The sequence below is a fragment of the Hipposideros armiger genome, unplaced genomic scaffold, assembly GCF_001890085.2.
Source record: "Hipposideros armiger isolate ML-2016 unplaced genomic scaffold, ASM189008v1 scaffold_511, whole genome shotgun sequence".
NCBI classification, from domain to species: Eukaryota; Metazoa; Chordata; class Mammalia; order Chiroptera; family Hipposideridae; genus Hipposideros; species Hipposideros armiger.
The window spans coordinates 1,409,693-1,430,404 of record NW_017731861.1 but is presented as its reverse complement, the minus strand read 5'-3'; the positions used below and the strand labels follow the sequence as shown (position 1 = coordinate 1,430,404).

The following is a 20,712-nucleotide window of genomic DNA, read 5'->3' as shown; positions in this document are numbered from 1 at the left end:
TTTCATCCTCTCAGCAACTCTGTGAGGCTCGGATAACACAGATAAGGAAAGTGAGGGCCAGGGAGGCCGAGGCCTGAGCCCAGGTCCCACTGCCAGCACAGGGCAGAGCTAGGGTTTGAAATAGGGGCTGTCTGGCTCAGAGCCCTTTGCCATTAACCTCCACATGACATGGGGTCCAAATGGCAGTAGTGGTCGGCCCAGACCCCTCCACACACATACCTAGCAATGCCCCTGATCTCTAAGACCACAGACAGGCTGTAAAAGAAAACAGTCTCTCAAAGATCACTTTATTTCCCAGTACCCCCATCTCACAGTATGGTCTATGGGAAATCTCAGGGTCTTGTCACCTCGCAGGCTTTCCCGACTCTGCGTGGTACCTGGGCACCCACCAGGGAGCTGGAGCTCCAAGGGCCTGGCCAGGGGCCCACCACACTGGGGATCTCCAGCTGAGGCCTTTTCTAAAAGCGGTTCCTGGGCATGATGTAGACTCAAGGTTGGTCAGTCACTTCCTGAGTCCCCTTCCAGGGACACAGGGACAATACAGCAGCTTGCTCCTCTGGCTTGCTGGGCCCATCCTAGGAAAAAGTGGTGGTGGTGGCGGGGGGGGGGGAATCCAGAAAGAGGGCATCTCCTGGTTGAAAGAGGTTGAGACCTGGGTCTTTGGCAGTTAATGTGGAACAGGTCAGGCCTTGCAGGCTATGGAGCAGGCCCAGGCCAGACCTCTGCACAGCAAACGCCAATGTCCAGCATACTGTGCTGATGGCCACCTTCACCTGTGCGGTCTGAAAGCACACTGGGTGCAGAAGGACACACGTGACCGAGATTCTGGGTTCAACTCTGCTGGAAGCCAGTGTGCTGGAAGAGGACTTCCTTCACTTTGTCCACAATGGTGCCCACCTCAGCCATGGCGCCCAGACCTAGGGAGCAAAGTTCCACTGGGGCCCTGCAGACAAGGGCAGGGCACCACCGCCCACTCCCACCCTGCCCAGGGCTCCCCTGAGGGCTCCCCCAGAGCCCAGTGCCTGAGAAGGCTGGACCTTCTGCCCGCGCCAGACCCGTCCCATCCTCCAGAGAACCCCAGGACAGGTCCCAGGAATAGTCCCCGTTGCTGTTATGAAGCACGCATGCCAGGACACGTGCCAGGAATGACATAGCACCTTACATAAACATTTCACTTCATCCTAACAACTCTGGGAGGAGGAACTGTGATGTCTATCTTCCAAATGAGAAGCTGAGCTCAGAGGAGAATGGATTTGCCTGAGGTCACAATAGCCTGGTCTGAACCCAGAGGTGACCCTGGGCCACGAGGACGGACTGTGAGCCTGACCAAACGCCCACCTTGGTCGCCACACACCAGCTTCTTGGCCACACAGGGGATCTCCACGTAGCCGAAGGCCTTGAGCTGGCCCACCTGCTGCGCTGTGATGGGGTGCTCCCACATGGCAGTGTTCATCGCCGGGCAGAAGAGCAAGGGCTTGCTGAGGTCCCAGGCCCGGATGACACAGGTCTGTGAAGAAGGTTCTGGGTAAGGGGAGGGTGCGGCTGCTCTGCCTGCCGCTCTCCGCCGCCCGCCCAGATCCTGCGCATCATTCTCTGAGCTACAGCTAGTCTCAGGGTTGGAAAGGCTGGGAGCTGCAGTCTGCAGGGAGTTCCCTCCTGTCACTCAGGGGTGGGCCATGTGTCCTCACCCCTCCCACCTCCCCACAGGCTCTGGCGCAGGGCCTCACACAGGAGGTGCTCCAGCAGCCACCTCGAAACAGACCTCCTCTCCTGTGCAGAAAGGTCTCCCTGTGCTCAGGCACAAGGCTTCTCCACAGCCAGCCACACCTCGCAGGCAGAAGCAACCCTGGGAGCCGAAGGCCAGCTCTGCAGTTACCCCAAAGCTAAGGACCAGTCTGCTCAGCAGGTGGGGCCCATCCACCCTGACACTGTCTCTACTTTGAGACCAACTTAAGCTGGCAAAGCAAAAAACACCTTACATATGACAAAGACCCTCTCACGTATCCTATCTCATGAGCTCCCACTGCAACCCTGTATGAAGGTGCTGTCCATTTCACTGACGGGGAAGCTGTAACCCCCGGAAGGGAGTCTTTGTCCCAGGTCACACACCCGGAGAATGAGCAGGGGCGTGAGGCTGTGCATGACCTCCACCATACCTCACAGCCTTACTACCACCTGGTTTCCAGGCCATCCCATCAAGTCACAGATCAAAGCAGCTGCGGAAGGGACCAACCAGCTCATAGTCTTAGCAGTGTGGGCTTTGAAATCGCAGACAGCTAGGTTCAAATTCTGGCTGTGCTACTGTAGAGACCCAGGCCCAGACCCTAGGCTAGGCAAGCTCATTTCGGAGAGTACCCCCGCCCAGAGGAATTTAAAAACTTCTGCTTCAGCAAAAAAACATAACAAATTGTCTTGTCAAGAAAGTAGAAGAAGATAAGCAAAGTATATGGCTTGTTAGGAAAAGATAAACAAGTCATGTTTTATAGCCTGTTAAGAAGATAAGTGAGTTATGTTTTATGGCTCGTTAAAAATAATAACCTTTATAGTTTATTAAAATAAATTAAACCAACCGTTTTTCCTTTTACACACTAACCGCTTTTTTGTTCACTTCTGTATCCAGCTTCAGCTATAAATTCCTCACCCACCAAGACTTAGGGGCTGATCTCTCCTCATGCAGAGAGAGACAGTCACCAGGCTTGGCTAATAAAGTCTCTGGAACGAAAACCTTTTGTCTAAGTTTTGTTAAGGAGCGGTGACCCCAACACTACCTCCTATTACCAGCCACGAGAGCCTGGACAAGGTTTTAATGTCAGGAGCAACCCTTTCCTCTCTGCAAAGCCCCCTCCCTGGCCGGCTGTGAGGATTGAGGGTGGAAATGCTTCAAGTCCCTCGCACAGGGCCTGGCAAAGTGCAGGCTACAGAAACAGCAGCCCCTGCTGTGAGCACAGGTGCAGGCTCCCGGGGGCGAAGGGCTGCCTGGAGGAGAGATGCGCTTGGGGCCCAGAGGAGTGGCTCCCACTCTGATTGCCCCAGGCAGCTCCTCCTTGCTTGCCCTGGGCCCCTTGGGGAGACAAGCTGGTGTGGGGAGCTGGCTGGGATCAGCCAGGGACACTGAGGCTGTAAGCTGGCAAGCTACAGGCCTCCATGTTAGGTTGAGCAGCTTGAGAGCAGCCTGAGAAACAGCTCTTCTACCCGGAGATGAGTGACAGCTCAAAAGACCACCTACGCTGTGCAAAGATTGAAGAAAGTAACCAGTTGCCAGCGAATGCTTATGGACTTACTGACAGTTTCTGTTTGCATTACTTATCATTGCTTAGGGGATTTTGGGGACCAAAATCCCCTTCCCAAATAGGGAATTGTTCCCTACAAAGAGGAAATTGCTTCCTCTGTTTAAGCTTGCTGTAATCAATAAACGAGGTCTCAGTCTGTCACCAGCAAGCTGGGTCCCTCCTGTTCCCAACTTTTGGTCTCTATGCTCCTTCTTTTCTCGTCTCCCACCCAATCCTCTCAGGTGTGTTCAGCAGGTGCACGGGTCGCGTCAAGCTGGCACACCCCTTTCCTGAGTGGAGCCTGAAGAAGGAGGAGTCCAGAGAACAATGAAATGAGCAGGCCAGGGCCAATGCCGCCTGCCTCCCTGTGCCTCTGCCCTCTCCTGGGGATAGGGAGGAAGCAGGACCGCACACAGCCTTAGGATCCAGTTACTCGGAAGCCCCAGACACCAGCCTGTGTTTCCCACCAAGACCTCTCAATTCAGAGGCCGGGCTCTGAGTGGGCAGGTTCAGACAGACTACCCATGCCACCTGCTGCTTCTGCATAAGTCATGGGCATACCTAGAAGGGTCCCCCAACTGCATGTGGGGTGGGGTGGAGATGGGCTGGGGTTTCTATGGGTCCCAAAACAAAGACACTGACCAGAGCAGAAACCTCACCCTTTCCTGCCCCACTCCTCTAGCTCTGCCCAGTGCATCTCAAAGCTCAGCACTTCCTGGACTAACCGCAGCTCCTCCAAGAGGCACGAGCGGAGGCATCAGTTCCCACGGTCACTTCTGCTTGGCCAGTGCTGTGTTCAGCACCTCAGGCCCTGCCCCTGGGAATCCGCTTGGCAGAGAGAAGGCCTGGGACCTGGTCAGGAGGCCAGCTCCCAGCTAGACTGGTGACCCGGGAAGTCACCTCCTCTCTCTGTGCCTGCTTGGCCATTTAGCACAAAGAAGGGATCGAGGCCTGAGAGAGCCAGAGGGCAGTGGAGATGCCAAAGGCCGGAGGCCAGCGCACAGGTTCACTCATAATGCTGCTCTAACAGCACCCCAAGTTCTGGGCACTGGACAGGGAGGAGATCTGAAGCAGCGGGGCGGCAAGGGGAGCTTCTGTGCAGGGATATAAGGCGAAAACATCTTTTGAGAGAGGACAGAGCCACAGACCAAGGATGGTGACAGTTTACAAGATTTGCAGTTCCTTGGAATATTTGTCTTTAAGTGAAACCCTTTGAGAAAAATGGCCTGGGGGCTGGTCTTAGGAACATATTTTACTGCTCAGCCAACTCAGAAGGAGGGAACCCGAAAGATTTCAGGGGGCAGTGGCAGCTTTGAAGAGAAAAGGAAAGCAGAGCTTTCAGGGGGAAGGAGGGAGCCCTCTGAAACGGGCCCAGGCCGGGGCTTAACCCCTAGAGGTTGATGTGCTTCACTGACCAGCAGGGAGGAGCCTGGAGGTTTGGTGACATGCTGCTGGTCACACATAACTCCGACCCACTTAGAAGAAAGTGGCAGGACCCTCTCGGGCTCCAGCCGCCCTGTCAGTCCTGGCATCGGCCCCACTGGGAAGGTTTCCCGGTCATACCGCCCCAGGCTCGCCCATCTCTGCGTGGCCCCACCCCGCTCCGGGACACACAATCTGCAAGGCTCATCCTCTCGACACCCTGTGTTCTTATCCAGATGATGCTTAAATCACGAGGAGGTTCTCCAAGCAGGGCCTTTCATACCATCAACAAGCATAGGAGGAGACTAACTTCCGATCTGACCCCAAACAATCTTGATCCAGCTTCATTACACTTCTTCAGCATAGTAAACGCTTAGAAACACCTGGCTGTTCGCCAAAGTAAAATTCCTTAACTACCTCCTCTATACAATAAGGATCTATTGAACGCCTGCTATACGCCCAGCACTGTGCAAGGTGCTGACTCCACTGTCAAAGGGCTGACTGGGCTCATTTAAGACTGGACCACACACCAGAGCAGACTCCTTTCTGACCAGCCGAGTAACCAAAACCCTCTCCTAGCAGACTGTGAGCTCCCTGTGTCTGTGTGTCCCTCAGCATGGGGCCCAGGCATGGTAGGTAAAAGCTCAGTGGATGAGGAAGCAGGGTAATGAGGCAGAGGGAGGGAGGGGAGAGAGAAGCCTGACTCTTCCCAGGATGATCAAATAAACAAAGGCTCTTTAAGGCCACTAGCTCCCTGGAAGTCCCCTAGGCCCTGGACAAGCCCCACTTTATACAGCTGGGTTCCTGGTCCTGTCTTCCACCACCCGTCACCTCATGCTCTCACCCTATCTTTCTCTCTCTTCCCTTCTAAGTTTTCCATAATATACAGGAAAATCACATCTCCTCCACCTGTAGCTAAAGTAACAGGAAAGATAAGTGTGCATGAGGGACCACGAGGAAGTACACCCTATTGATCGGCTGCCCATGTGGATATCCAGGGGAGAAGCAGAGCTAAGGGAGACAGACAATGGGGTTTGGCAGGGAGGCCGACAGAAGGGCAGCTCATGGACAAAGGACAAAGGGAGTGGGACTGAGCATCAAGGGGCAGCTGAGAGGTGGACACGCTCAGAGAGCTCCCACAGGCAAGTCCCCCCATCAGGATCAGTCTTCTGGCCACTCGCCAGAGCACAGGTGAGGGGTTGGGGGTCAGGGGACTGTGTTCTGAGCAAACCGGCCCACATAACAGCTCCAAGGCAACAACCTTGTGCAAAGGCGGTCTGCAGCTCAGCAAACTGGGAGTGAGGCCCAGGAGGGAGGACGGCACAGGGAGTCACTCACAAGCAAGTTGTCACAGATGCCACTGGCCACCTTCCCCAGAGTGTTGGCATCAAGTGGAGCCACCAGCATGAGGTCTGCCCACCTCCGCAGGTGAATGTGGAGAACAGGGTCAGACCGGCACTTCCACATCTGGCAGAGGGAAAGAAATGGGGTCACTGGGCTGGCCACTCTCTCCGTGTGGGAAAAGCAAGGTGAACAGGGGCCAACACAGGCCAAGGACACTAAGCCAGGAACCCAAGGGAGACCCCCCGAGCAACCCCTGCCCACGTCCACTGCCGTTCCCTCTGGCAGCTAAGCTGGTGTGCATTGGCTGTGGAGCCAACGGCCTGAGAGAAACCAGGCCTAAGGAAACAAACGCCCCTTGTCTCTCTGAGCTATTCCCTTTATGGTTTGGTTTTCAAGAGAACTGACATCTGGCAGGGAACTCCTGGCCAGTCGGCTTGAGGCAGATACTTGGGTTGTCCAAGCCGATGGAAGGGCTCTGGGGCTGCGAGACACGGCGGGGGTGGGGTGGGGAAGACGGACCAGCCAAAAGCGTCTAAGCTGAGAATGTTTAAAACTGCCTGGCAGTCCCCCTGTGAGGCCCACACTCAACGCCTGTGAACCGCCAGGGCCCACCCCTCTGTGGGAGAACAGACGCAGGGCCCTGCGGCTGTGGGAAGTGAGGCACTCCATACAGCCCCAACACTGGGAGCCACATGGACAAGGGTGGTGGGAACAGAGCTGCTCTGTGGTTTCATCAGTCCAGATAAGTACAAGGACACCGAACCTCAGGCATGGGGCCAGAGCTGAGCTCCGCCTGTGGGGGGAGGAGGCTGCAAACCTCCTGCAGGCCAGAAGTGACACAGATGGTTTCCTCATCGCCTCTGCCCCGAGGGCCCTGGCCTCTGACTGGAGCCTGGCCTGTCTGCTCTGGCCACCAGGACCATGGGCTGCAGAAGGACACTCCTGTCCTGTTGGTAGAAACACATGGACTCAGCCCTGGGGCCCCAGCACTGACCTCCCATTCATCAGTGTCGTTGTAGAGGGTGACGGGAATGTCCTGGGGGCTGTAGAAGTGTTTCGCTCTTTCAGTTGTGACCACTGCTACTTCCAGCTGTCACCAAGACAAAGTGGGGGGTGGGGGTGGGGGGGAGAAACCATTACCAGAGCTGCCAGGCCAGGAAAGCTTTCCTCATCGTCTGGCTACAAAAGGGACTTCTTCCTCCCTGGCAGTTTGTATAGCTACTTCCTCTGTCACCCAAAGGCCAGGCCCACCAGGTGTAGCTGTTTCACTTCCCTATCTGAGGGGCTGCTGATGAATGAGTCATCAACTGCCCAGTGTATATAAAGCTGCAGGCTACTGCCACTCAAGAGGAGTGAGGAGAGAGGCAGAGCCATCCAGGAAGCAGACGGAGTCCCTTCTTGTACTTCTAGGGACTAGGACTCATGGGCTGTACACAGGCTCCAGGAAAACCAAACCTATGTGGCTTCCACTCATAGGGCAAGAACAAAGTTTACCTTCACACTACTCATTTACCAGATAAGTTAATAATGCAAACAAGGGGGTGGTTACGATGGTTAACAGAACAAGGGACTGAGAAGCAGCACAGGCAGCGTGAAGGGCACTGACCAGTGAAGCTGCAGAGTATAGGGGCCCAGAATAGGTGGCTGAGAGGGGACGGATGTAGGAAAGCACATATTTGGGGGACAGGTATCCAGGAGGGAGTACAGTCAAGGGCAACAAGAACAGACTCATCGACTAAGCAGAGCAACGGTCGTGGGTGGCAGTGTCTGTGCCAGAGCCAGCCTGCAGACATGCTATTTAGCCTGCATGGGGTTATAAACAGTTTTGAGCTAATATATACAAATCAAAAAACAGAAAATCTGGGGGCTGCCAGGTGGCTCAGCTGGTGAGAACACGTGCTCTTAACAACAAGGTTGCCGGTTCGATTCCTGCATGGGATGGTGGGCTGCGCCCCCCGCAACTAGATTGAAAATGATGGCTGGCCTTGGAGCTGAGCTGCGCCCTCCACAACTAGATTGAAGGACAACAACTTGACTTGGAGCTGATGGGTCCTGGAAAAAAACACACTGTTACCCAATAAAAATTTTAAAAAAGATAGAAAATCTGCCTTCTCTCTTTATTATTATTTATTATTATTATTTTCAGGTGATTAGACATTTACATCCCTCACAAAGTGATCACCCCGAACAAGTCTACTACCCCTCTGACACTATACACAGGTGTTTCAATATCATTGACTATATTCCTTACGTTGTACTTTACATTTCCTGACTATATATTTTTTAAATTATATTTGACATTCAATATTATTTTATAGCAGTTTCAGGTGTACAGCATAGTGATTAGGCATTTATGTAATTTATGAAGTGATCCCCCTGATCAGTCTAATAGCCATCTGACACTATACAAAGTATTTACAATATTATTGACTATATTCCCCATACTGTATTGCACATCCCCATGATTATTTTGTGACTACCAATTTGTGCTTCCTAATCCCTTCACCTTTCTCACCCATCCCCCAACCTCCCTCCCATCTGGCCACCATCAGTTTGTTCTCTGTATCTCTGAGTCTATTTGTGCTTTTCATCTATGTGTGTTTGTTCATCTATTATGTTTCTTAGATTCTCTATATAAGTGACAGCATACGGTATTTGTCTTTCTGTCTGACTTATTTCACTTAGCATATGCCCTCTAGGTCCATCCATGTTGTTGCAGAGGTTAAGATTTCATTCCTAGTTTCTCTTGAAAACCTAAAAGTTCTGTCGATGGTACTGAGTAGTGGCTGCCTCTGGATGGGATGTGCCCGTGCCAGCTTGACCTAGTGCCCAGCCCTCCCTACCATCTCCCTGAGGCCCCCGCTCCTCATTTGTTTCCCGCCTGCTATGGGACAGTGTTCTGCACAGCACCTAAGAGCAAAGCTGGGAGCAGGGAGTAGAAGTCTCAGAGAGGCAGCCTGCGGGAGAACTTCAGAAGCTTGGTGTCCCCAGCTGGACTGGAGAGCTCTCAGGCTTACCCATCTCACTTCCTGGAAGAATCTACCATACTCAGAACTTGCACAAAACCTCAGGGACCCTTTTAAAGGTCATTTAAACCGAACTTCCACTAAGCATTGGAGTCCCCTCTAGGACAGCCCTGAACAAGCTTTGTCTAGTTCTGAACAAAATGGCACATGAACGGGGCTGCCGTCCCTCCACTGAACCAGCCCTGGAGATGCCTCAGGACCAGCACAGGTGGGAGAGCAGAGGGAGGCAGGACGGTGCTAATACAGACAGCGATAAGGTAAGGTGTGGGGCATGCACAGGAAATTAGAGGGAACCATAAGAAGAGTAACTTTCAAATGTGCAGAAAAATGTAATCTGCACAATAAAGGATAGGAAAGGGAAAAAAGGAGCAGAGAGAACACATGAGTAGGAAGCATTAAACCAGGTGGCAGAAGTCCTAATAAAATAGTAATTATAGTAAATATATGATGGGTTAGGCTCCCTGGATCAAAATTCAGACTCTCATAGTGGATGTTTTTAAATCCATTTATCACATCACAATGTGTCTAAAGAAACACATTTAAAACCAAAGGACATGTAAAGGTTAAATGAAAGAATAAACTTTCAGTTCAATAAGGTAGATTGAACTCTGCTCCTTCCCAAAAGCCCAGTGAAATAAAAGTAAAGGGATTTTGTACAAGGTTTCAACCACCAAGAACAAAGAGAAGAGGACCAAACCAAACCAAACAAATCAAAATAAACAAAAAAAAACCCCCAGCAGCTATTATATGTAAACACATTTTTGGAAGATGGAAGTGGAAGGAGGTATTAACAGATCAAATCAGATCACATTAGAAGAAATCAGATGCTATTTTTTTTTTAAATGAACATTCAGGGAACAAAAAAAGAACTCTTGGAAATTAAAATTATAGTGAAATAAAAAACTCAGTATAAGCTCAGAAGAAATCACCCATAAAGTAGAATAGAAAGAAAAAGAGACGGATAACAGCAGGAAAAAATAATGAGAAAATCAGATCAACCCCAGAGGTACAAAATCTGACCAATAATGAGTCCCTGAAAGAGAGGATAGAAAAACAGAGGGGAGAAAATTACAGAAGAAATGAAATGAAGTTTCCCAGAACTGAAAAACTCAGAGGTAGAAGCCATCCTCTTTGCCTGTAAAGGTCTAAGAAGGTGTCCCGTCATTAGGCCAGGGAACCTGTAGTCTCACGTCCCTGGAACCACTGTGTGTGTCAATGCATGCACCCACATCAGCTCTTCTGGAAGCCACATCCTCTGGCTGCTGTATAGGGAGTGTGCAACCAGCAAAAACTCAAGAGTTCTCCCCTGTGTTGCTACTAAGCCACAGTCCCAGGCTGTGTCTGCATAGTTACTTCTCAGGTCCCAAAAACAGTGTCACATTTCCCTGGGAAAGCCCGCCTTTCCAGAGCTGGCCCACTGTTTGCTAGGTCTATGGAGAGCTCCTGAGATCTCAGTCCTGTTCCTCCTGGCATGTTCTCAGCCAGCACTCCCATCAGTAGCCCCTGAGACACAAATCCAAATCATGAACAGAACAAGGTCTAGAACACAGCCCTTTCATGAAATCCACAGGCTGGGGGTAGGGGTGGGGAGGAATCCTTCCCAAGTGGATCTTTCACTGGTTGTAAATGTGCTAACACCACCAGGTGGTCAGGAGATGTCCTAAGATTACATCAAAGGCCTCACTGAAATCCAGAAATACTTTACCTAATATTCACAAAAATAAACTAAAATTGATATGCTTTATTCCCTGTGAGTCCAATCAAACCCCAACCATTTCCTAAGTGCTTTTCTAACTGTACGCAATCTGTGAAGCCCACCTTCCTTGTCTTTTTGAAAAACAGGCTTTAGTGGCGTCCAGCCCCCAGCCCCTCTGCTGTCTCCCACACATCCTGTAGGTCACCAACCACAACCTCACCACCCCAAGACAGAACTTGCTCAGGTCAGCAGATGAATCACCCAACTTGGGTTCATGTCTCTACTACCTCCATTTGTCCTCGTTTTTCAAGCTCAAAAGAAAAGATGAAAATAAAATAGGATTCAAGAGTCCCTCCCATTCCTTTCTGTCCACCCTAAGGTCATGCCATTGGCCTCTGGTACCAGGCACTGTTTTGTTGTTCTTTTTCCAAATACATGTAACAGCCCTCTTGGTTGTCCTGAGTTTCATTGCAAACTTCAACTCACTCTGAGCCATATTCTGCCTTCATCTTTGGTGACATGTCCTCCTTTCCTCCAACTGCTTTTCAACAGGTAGCTGTATCAGTTTCTGGGGGACTTCTTTTCCTCATGGGGACCACTTTTTCATTTCTAAGAGCTTCCCAACCATCCTGAACAATTTCCCAGTTCATCCTCTATTCTGAATTTTGGGAAGCTGCTTCCTGAAGATCTAGTTCCCCTACTCTCCCCAACTCCCAAATCACCTACTGGGTCTCCAAGTAAAGACTGTGCCTGGGAGCCGGCCGAGTGGCACAACGGTTAAGAACTGGTTTAGAACGCCAGAGGGCCCCGGTTCGGATCCCACATATGAGGGCCAGTGACACTGCCCTCCACAGCTAAGATGCTGAACAACAGCTCAACCTGGAGCTGGGCTGCTGTGAGCCGCCATCCGGCATAGGCTGCAGCCCCTGTGGCAGTGGGTTGCCACGGGCTACCGTATGTAGCCAGCAGCCAGCGTGAGCGGCCAGCAGCCGCAGTGAGCAGCTATCCAGAAGTCAGTGACTGATCTGCCTTGCCTGGGAAGAGCACAATGATGGTGCCAACTTGGGCCAGTGAAGCAACGTCCTCCACAACTAGACTGAAGAACAAAGCGACAGCCACTTGTCTGTTTCCCTTCCCCCAATTCCCCAATAAAAATCTTTAAAAAAAAAAAGACTGTGCCTGGGGCTGCCTTCAGAAACATTCCCAGTTTGGCAATGGGCCTGTTTCTGGGCTCCCTCCTCCCTCAGCTCTGCCATTTCTTACCCTCTCTGGATGACCCCCTCAGGGTCTCTGAGCCTTACTATGGCCTCTCCCTGGCCCCTGCAGAGTTCCAACCAGGAGTCCCAGTAGGCCTCCCACCCTGGGCAAGAGCACCTGCTTGAAATCTTCCCTCTCAGCTCCTTCCCCTCTCTCAGTTGCTTCCTATCTGACTACCCTCCCAGGCGACACAGTCATTGTTAGGGAGCTTCCTCGGGTCACTGTCTTTACCCAAAGAGTAATGTGAAGAGTATGTGATGGGCCCATCTTTCCGGACGCTCCTCCCCTGACCCCACGGAAGCAGCCACCTCCCCTTGGTAGTAACCCTGACCCCAGTGCTGTCCAGCAGGCCCAGACCAGTTTTTCTGGTTTAAGAGGCATGTCCCTTGCTCTGATTCATCAGCCCTATGGGCTTTGTTCTTTCATTTTCATTTTCATTCACTCTGCAAAAGGTCCTGAGAGCCAAGGGCCCAGCCCTGGGTTTGCACACATTAGAAAACAACAACAAAACCCAATAAGTTGTGCTACCTTCTGAGATACTAAATAACAGACTATTCACTCATTCACCCTGACCTTCCCCCAGCGGATGCCAAGAAGCCCTAGCAGGGCAGAGAGTTCCTGAGGGCAGGAGTCCTCCCTGGCTTCCTCTTACACCCTCCTGGGTCCTGGCAGCAGCAGGCTTGGGCATTAAAACAATCTCACACACAACAGGCTTCCCGAAGGCAGCTCTGTGCCTGGTCCCCCGGAGCGACCACTGCCACATTTTCCTGTTTACTATTTTAAACCTGAACCTCTTTGTGTTATGTGACCCAGGCTGGCCGGACCCTATCAGATGGCCTGCCTGCATTTTGCCTAGCATTTCCAGAGATTCCTTCCTGAAACCAGCTCTCAAGTCTGCTGAACAGACATCAGCAATCCCATCAGGGGTTCCCAGTGAGTCAGTGAGGGGAAATGCAAACAGAATTTGGGGTGATGCCTCCTCTTCTACTTTGGGGCCCCTCATCTGTCCCAGGCTGCTTCTGGGCAGATTATCAAGGAGACCTGTGGAGAAGCACTTTCACAGCCACAGGAGGAGACAAATCCTGTGGCCTGACTTTCCACCTCAATTCCATTTCTGGCCTCTACCCACTGTAACCACGAGCTAGGAGTGTCCCCCCTCCCCAAGTTATGACAACCAGAAATGTCTCCAGACATTGTCCAATGTCCCTTGGGAGGGAAAATAACCTACCCTACAGAATTATGCAATAGAGCTCTGCAGTGATGGAAATGTGTCACATCTGTGCTGCCCAGTATGACAGCCACAAGTCACACGCGGCTATTGAGTACTTGAGATATGGCTGGTGTGACTGCAGCACTGAATTTTTTATTTCATTTAATTTTAATAATTTAAATTTGAATTTGAATATGGCTAGTGGCTACCATATCCGATAGCACTGCTTTGGTATGAACAAGTGCATAAGAGCCCCAGCCGGAGGCCCACACTGAGTGGCTGGAAAAGAGCAGGTGTTTCCAGTAGAGCGTGTGCCGATGGCTCCACAGGACACTGATGAGGATTCTAGAGAGGAGGCACCAGCCATGCATGACTTAACCTGCCCCAAGGCAAGGACCCCTGAGCTTTGGCGGCTTAGGGCTCGGGGCTGGCACCCGCAGCACAGGCCCCTGATACAGGGGTGCCCAGAGCCTGGGGGGCTGACGAGAAGCTGACAGAACCTGAGCATGGAGGTGGCAGGTGCACTCCAGGAAAAAGGAGTCGTGGTGCCCCGGGAACCAGCATATGGCTATGAGGCCTCGTTAACAAATCCCCAAACCCCTGGAAGGTGTCTGGTTGGCTGAGTGGGTGTCCTAATGGCTCATACTGCCTCAACTGGCAAATATTTACTGAGCCTACTATGCACACAGGGACCACAGCTGTTCAGACAGAGCTCTGCCCTCAGTAGGGCTCAGTCTAACGGGTGGGTGGGCATATGTAACCCCTGACCAGACAGCAAGGCAGGCCAGGCAAGAGTCCACAGTGCCTGGGGATTCTCATCCTTACAGCCCGGTTAGCTTGAGCAGAAAATGCCCACTCTCCAGATCTGAGTTCCTCAAGTTCACTCACTGACAGGGGTCCAGAAACCCAGCCCCAAGCCTCAGTTCTGCCAACTCGCTGGCTGGGAGATCTCAAGCAAATCCCCCTTCCTCTCTGGCCCTGCTTTCCCCTTCTGAGCCATGAGCCATTTGGACCACATGGCCTCACGGGCTCATCCAGCCCTCTGTGACCCTTGTCCTTTCCCAGGAGGCTCTGCCTCCAAACAGGCCTCCTGGAGGAGCTGGTCTTCTGGGTGCACCAGCCCTTCCAGCCATTCAAGCAGGACTGAGCTGCCAATCCCTCTGTGTCCTTCCCCAAGCAGAGAAAAATCAGAGGCAGACTGCAGAGGCTCTCCATTGCAACATTGTTCTGGGGTATCAGGGGAGAACCCTGGGGTGCAGGACCCCTCAGCCTGGGCGAGCTGCCTTTGACCAGCAGACTGCAGAACCCACTCCCGGAGAGAGCAGGCCAGGGAGGACCAGGCCAGCCAAGCCAGCAGAGGCCCAAGTAACTGTCTCAGAGCACCACAGCTAGCCAGCCCAGTTTCCACAGCAGGACCACAGAGCAGGCAGGCAGCCCCACCCGGAAGAAACGAAAACCTCAAACTGGGCCTTGTTTCTCGTGCTTGCCTTTCCTCCATGAGCATCGAGGGGGGGCGGAAAAAAGCATAAAGTTACAAAGAATGTTCATAATATCCCCACTGAAAGCTCCACCGACTTTATAAATAAAAGAAATATACACAGAGGATAGAAAATTAAAATTGAACAGAATAATACAAAATGAAAAATGCAAGGCTCCCTTACTGACCCATCTCTCCACCAGGGTAACCACCTCCATGGGGAAAATTTCAGGCAGTAACTCAGGTCTAACAAAAGGAATCACACTATATGCCAGGGGGTGGCAAGCTTTTGCTATAAAGGGCCAGATACTATTTTAGGCTTTGTCACAACTGCTCAACTCCATAGTAGCAAGACTGTAGCCACCAGCAACATAAATGAGTGAATATGATTGTGTTCCAATACAACGTGATGGATGCTGAAATTGGAATTCCATATACTTGTACGTGGCACAAGATAGTTTTCTTTTGATGTTTTTCACCATTTAAAAACGTACAAACCATCCTTAGCTCACAGGCTGTGAGATGGGTCTAGCCTACCAGCCACACCTTGCTCAATCCCGCACCTGGCTCGTCCACTTGTATCTTACAAGTTGTCCCATGTTAGCACAGAGACCCACTCGTTCTTCTAAACCACTGCCTCGAAATCCATGAACATGTGGTACCATAACTGTTCCACACCTCTCTATTATTAGACATTTTCTTTGTGTCCAGCTTTTTGTTTTGAAATTATAAACAATGCTATAATGAACATCCTTACACATATGGTCCACCTTTATGAATATACCCCACGGGGTTCAGGCCTAGGGTTGAATCAAGGGCTGTGAACAGCTGTGATTTCTCTAGACATTTGCCAAATAGTCCCTCAGAAAAGCAGAATTTATTTCATGCTGCATGTGAGTGGGGACCTTTTTCCTCACCCTTGACAGCTCTGAAAGTCCCGGTGGACATTCTGCACATTTATCCTTCTCTAAGCCAAAAGCCTGCCAGCTCCCTGAGTGGGAGACTTTCCCACCTTTAGAAATCCCCTTCTGGCCTTAGTCCTGCTGACGCCTGCCCTGGTAAAGCTAAAGAGGTATCAGTCTTCTCCTCCCAAATGAGAATGTTGTCAACCCAAGGGCAGAAACTGACTGAGCTGACAGTTCAGACATAAGTGCCACTCAATTACCCGACAATTATGGAACTTCAAAACACCCTGAATCGGGCCGGCCGGTGGCATGTTGGTTAGGAGTTGGCTTGGGATGCCAGCTCTGAGCAGCAGGGCCCCAGTTCAGATCCCACATGAGGGCCAGTGACACTGCGCCCTCTACAGCTAAGATGGTGAACAACAGCTCAACCTGGAGCTGGGCTGCTGTGAGTCGCTGGCGCAGTGGGGCTGGCTGGCAGCTGGCGTGAGCCCCTGTGAGCTGTCAGCGAGCCGCCATGAGCGGCCGTCCAATGGCTGGCAAGCGACTGCCTCAGCCGGGAAGAGCGCAATGATAATACCAACATGAGCCAGTGAAGCGACGTCCTCCACAACTAGACTGAAGAACAAAAGGACAGCAACTTATCTGTTCCCCTTCCCCGATTCCCCAATGCTGTTCCTCTCCCCCAATTCCCCAATAAAATCTTTTTTAAAAAAGAGAAGAATGGACTTGCCCAGGGGCCCCACATGAGAAATCCTCTCCGCTCAGCTGCCTCTCTTGAGGAAGGGCTGGCCCCTGCTGTCCAACTCCCTTCATTTCACACAAAGGTTCCAAGGCTTCCTTGCTGGCGGTCCATCTCCCCGACTCCAAATCCATCCCTCTCCGTCGCCCCCTCAGTCTCCTTGGTCTGGCTCTAGGCAGTGGCTCTCCTGGGATGCCTGGACACACCGGTGAATTAGGAGTTATAAGCCTGGTCTGCAGAACCACCCAGCTGCCTGCAGCCCACACACCCCAGCTGCTCGTTTGCCAGTCAAAATCTAGGTATGCCTCAGGGAGCCTTGGCATGTGAACTCCAGACAGGTGAAAGAGCTGAGAAGGACTGCTTCGAGGAACAAAGACTGCTCCTGGGGGTGATGCAGAAAAGGGTTAACGGCGAGAACAGTACCATCAGGGAGCATGGGGAAGTGCTGGGGCGACAACAAGGCGAGCCAGGGATCCCCTTGGTTACCAATGCCTCACAAGGGCCCCACAAGCGAACCAGGCTCTTTGGAGAGCTGTCTGCCTGCAGGATGAGAGGGCCGAGAGCTGAGATGGATGTGGGCCCTCCACTTGCGCAGGTGGACAGTGAGCCCCACGGCTCTTCCCATATGGACTCTCTCACCATCCCAACACCCCACACCACATGGCTGGCCCAAAGGACATGACAACCAGGGAAGGAGGGTGAAGGACAGGAAACAAACTGTGTTACGTGCTTCCATGTGCCGGGAGCTGTGCCTAGTTATTGCACAATACGGCCAACTGTTTCATCTGGGACCCCTCCCTCAGCCTTGACAAGAGCCTGAAGGGATGGGTGGCAGTCGCTATCCTTATTTTAAACCAATGAAGGCATGTTCCCAGAGTCAGGCCATCCTTCCTCCCGGTCAGCACCCTTCTGGCTGCCTGACTTTCGACTTCAACTCCGGCCAGAGAGGAAGAGACGAGTCGGGTTCCAGACACAGCCTGTCCCTCGGCGGACCAGGCTAAAAGGCCTGGGGTGGGCCGGAGAGCCTCTCTGCTGCAGGCCACCCTTTCCTCACACCCCTAAAAATATAAATGCTGGCTGCGTGGGACGGCGGGAAGCGTGGGGCTGCCGTTTCCCTCCGCTCTGAAGCTGCCCATCTGTTTCCTGGGATAGGACTCCCTGCCCCTACCCACCCCCAGTCCGGAAACTGACTTGTTCTGGGGCTATAGGAAAAGGGAACTACACGGCTCCCTGCCCCCCCCCAGGAGGCATGGGCAGAGGCTGTCACTGCTACAGCCCCTTCCAGGCCTCCCACCCTCACAGCTCTAGCTGTCTCCTACCAACAGTTCTGGGCACATGAAGGGTGGCAGGCCCCAGGTGGCACTGCCCCAGCAGCACCAGTTCCCAGGCTCAGAGCAGCCAAGGGACTCTCTTCCCTTCTCTCTGGCCTGGCTGGCATCCCTGGCTGCCTGCTTCACTGCTTGTCCCAGCCTGGGAGGTGAGGTGAGGGGCTGACTTTCTGGGTAAAAGTTTGTGGAAAGTAAAGTAAAAAAAAAAAAATGTGGAAGGCTTCCGAGCCCCTGCCTGGAATCTCAACATGGTCATCCGCAAGTGAGCACTGCCCCCTGCTGGACATACCAGGTACATCCACCTGTGCCATCCTGCTCTAGGCGCCGTGCAGATACAAACAAGGAAAAAGCCCTGCCCTTGCCTCAGGGACTTACCATCAGCCCACAAAGCTAGTGTCCGGCAACTCGGGCTATGTCAAAGGCAACAGATAGTTCTACATCTCAGTCAAGATTCTTTCCTCGACTAGGCAGGCTCCTCTGAGCCATTTTTTTTATTAGGCCCATCTTTGAGCCTTGTCCTCAAGACCAAGAATCCCGCTACGTTGAGTTCGCCAGAAGCCCCGACCCCCGCTATGTGACCAGCCTGGGTGTCTCATCAGGCTCCTCATCCCCCGGCATCTCCCAGATGACGTCTGATCACCCTGCCTGTCTCCAGTGAGAATCCTGTCTGGACGCTTTAGCCAGGATCTCCCACCCCTTACTGTTAATGTTCCTTAGTAACTTTCCATCCACTGACCTCCACCTGCTCCTTGGCTATAAATCCCCACTTTTCCTTGTTGCATTTGGAATTAAGCCCAGTTCTATACTGAGGTCTCTTTTCCTTTATTGCAGTTTTTCTGAATAAAATCTGTTCTTACCACTTTAGTACATCAAATGAGTTTTAAAAGGAAGGGAGCAAAACCACATGGGCTGAGGCAGGCCACGTGTGCAGAATTTGGAAAGGCAGAGAGAAGCTGAGGGTAGCCTGGCAGGGGCCAGCCAAAGCCAAGGTCGTCTCAGGGTGGGGTGTGGGCAGTTGGAGGCCAACAGAAGGCACAGGGACACCAGAGGAGGAAGTGGGGTTCTCACCTGATGCTGCTCATTGCTTAAAGCCTTGAACTTTTCCTGCAGAAGAATCTGCTTCAGAACCCCAAGAGAGAAAACTGATCAAAGTTGAGGTGGTCTGGCCAAGGGCAAGGGGCTAAGCTCCCCACCCCCAACCCTGCGGGGCTCCTGGGCATCTCTGAACACTTGAAGGCACAGTGTAAACCAGAGCTTTACCAGAGCAGGCAATGCCCCTGAGGTTCCAAAGCATCTGGCCTGACCGGACATTCATGATGTCTGAGGAGGACAGAGCCACAGTGTTGAAGACAGAGGGGGAGTGGGGGCGGGGAGCCCGAGGCAGCAGCGGGCACTGAGACTGCTGACTTCCATGGCCAGCCCTCCGCCAACACCAGCACCTCAGGGAATCTCAGGGTCAGCACATGGAAAGTCAATCCTTCCATTCACCAGAGCACTCCTTTCCCAGCCTCCCCTCAAGCTCCGTCTACACTATCTAATCTAGCTCCTGGTTACACTGTTACACTGGTCTCTGTCTCCTGCGTCCCCCTCATACCAATGCACACGGGTGACTTCCCCAAACACCACAATTAAGGAAAACCCCATGCACTGAATAGAAATGAGCTGGCCCCAGGAACAGCAATTCTCTCATGTCAGACACTGCCACAAGTGTCGAGTAAGGATACTCACGCCAGGAACGTCCAAAAGCCTTGACACCAGCAGAGGCAACTTCAGGGCTGCCACACTCCCACTGACACCCACAAGAACATGGAACTGTCTCTCTGCCAAGGGTGCGGCAGATGGACAGGAGGCCTTTGGTTCCATGTGGGGTCTGGCGGCTTCGAGTCCTGGGAGCCTGCCAGAACTAGGCTCCATAAAGCTCTGTCAGGATTCAGGATCTAAAAGCAGAACAAGGGGCACCCACTTCATTCATACATTCAACCACCCTGTGTTAGATCTTGGGCATTACGCTGGGGCTCCTGAGGGATCAGCAGTCCCAGCTTCTGAGAGCACAGAATTTGATAAGCAGGTAAGGTGCCCTCACCACACACAGGTGAGTTACACTGTAACGTGGCCAGTGCTGTGAGGAAGGCCCATACCAGAGGCTGTGGCTGCCCAGGAGTAATTGTCTGAGACCAAAAAAAATGACATTCGGGTTAAGTCCTGAAAGACAAGTTTTCCAGAGAAAGAAGGAAATAACTTTGCAAGAAGGAGCAATCTTGTAAAGGTGAAAAGGCTCAAGGAGGGTAGCCGGTTGGGGAACAGCTTAGTAGTGAGGCTAAAGTGTGATGGGGGATGGGGAGAGGTAAGGCTGCAAAGTCAAGTCAAGGGCAGTGTCAAGGGTGGTGAGGGCCAGGGTGAGTTTTCATTTTAGAAACATGCTGCTTGGTGACCGTGTGGAAGGGGCCCTGGTGGTGGTGAGATTGGAGGGACAGGATAAGAAGCTGCTCTAGTGGGCCAGGCTGACTGGAGGAAGGGAATGGCAGGGTGGGGTGGGTTCCAGGGATGCCTGTGAGGTGGAACCCTAGGCAACAGGGGGTCTGGGTGCTTTCGGGAGTGGAGAGATTTGCCTCTCTGTCCCTGTCCCTGTAGATCAGACTGAACACCACTCTACAAATGCAAGCCCAGGAAGAGACAAGCATAAAGGGGATGCTGGCCATCCCCGAGACCAGCTGCTTGGTTTATTCCTCTGGCCCTCAGATATTGCCAGAAGTGAGTGTCCATGATAATATAGATGATGAACACACCACAACCTTCACTCTGCAGGTTGGGCCAGCAAAACTTCTCACTCCATCAGCAACAATCACTGAGGACCAATTACATGTAGTACTGGGTAAAGGAATTGCAGAAGATACAGCCATGCCTTCAGGGAATCTGCAGATGAGGTGAGCGACAGGAGTCACACCTGAAATCATTTGAGATGGTTCCTTCTCTGGGATGCACCTTTTTGATGATCACTGATTCAATTTGTTCATCAGTTTCCTTGCCTCTCCCTCTCCA

General features: G+C 52.2%; 1 protein-coding gene across 3 annotated transcripts in view; it reads right to left on the bottom strand.

The window, feature by feature from the left end:
• Positions 1-270: 270 nt before the first annotated feature.
• Positions 271-20,712, bottom strand: part of PPCDC (phosphopantothenoylcysteine decarboxylase) — a 24,411-nt gene continuing 3,969 nt past the window's right edge. Inside the window, exons 2-7 of one of the 3 annotated variants that reach the window (XM_019667947.1) lie at positions 19,402-19,610; positions 18,742-18,789; positions 7,030-7,125; positions 6,030-6,158; positions 1,339-1,507; positions 271-917 (exon numbers count right to left, since the gene is read on the bottom strand). In XM_019667947.1, coding sequence (XP_019523492.1) covers positions 832-917; positions 1,339-1,507; positions 6,030-6,158; positions 7,030-7,125; positions 18,742-18,789; positions 19,402-19,587 — 714 coding nt within the window. In that variant the 5' untranslated portion in view covers positions 19,588-19,610 and the 3' untranslated portion in view covers positions 271-831. The remainder of the gene's footprint in view (positions 918-1,338; positions 1,508-6,029; positions 6,159-7,029; positions 7,126-18,741; positions 18,790-19,401; positions 19,611-20,712) is intronic. The other 2 variants (XM_019667948.1, XM_019667949.1) reach the window with 2 other exon arrangements.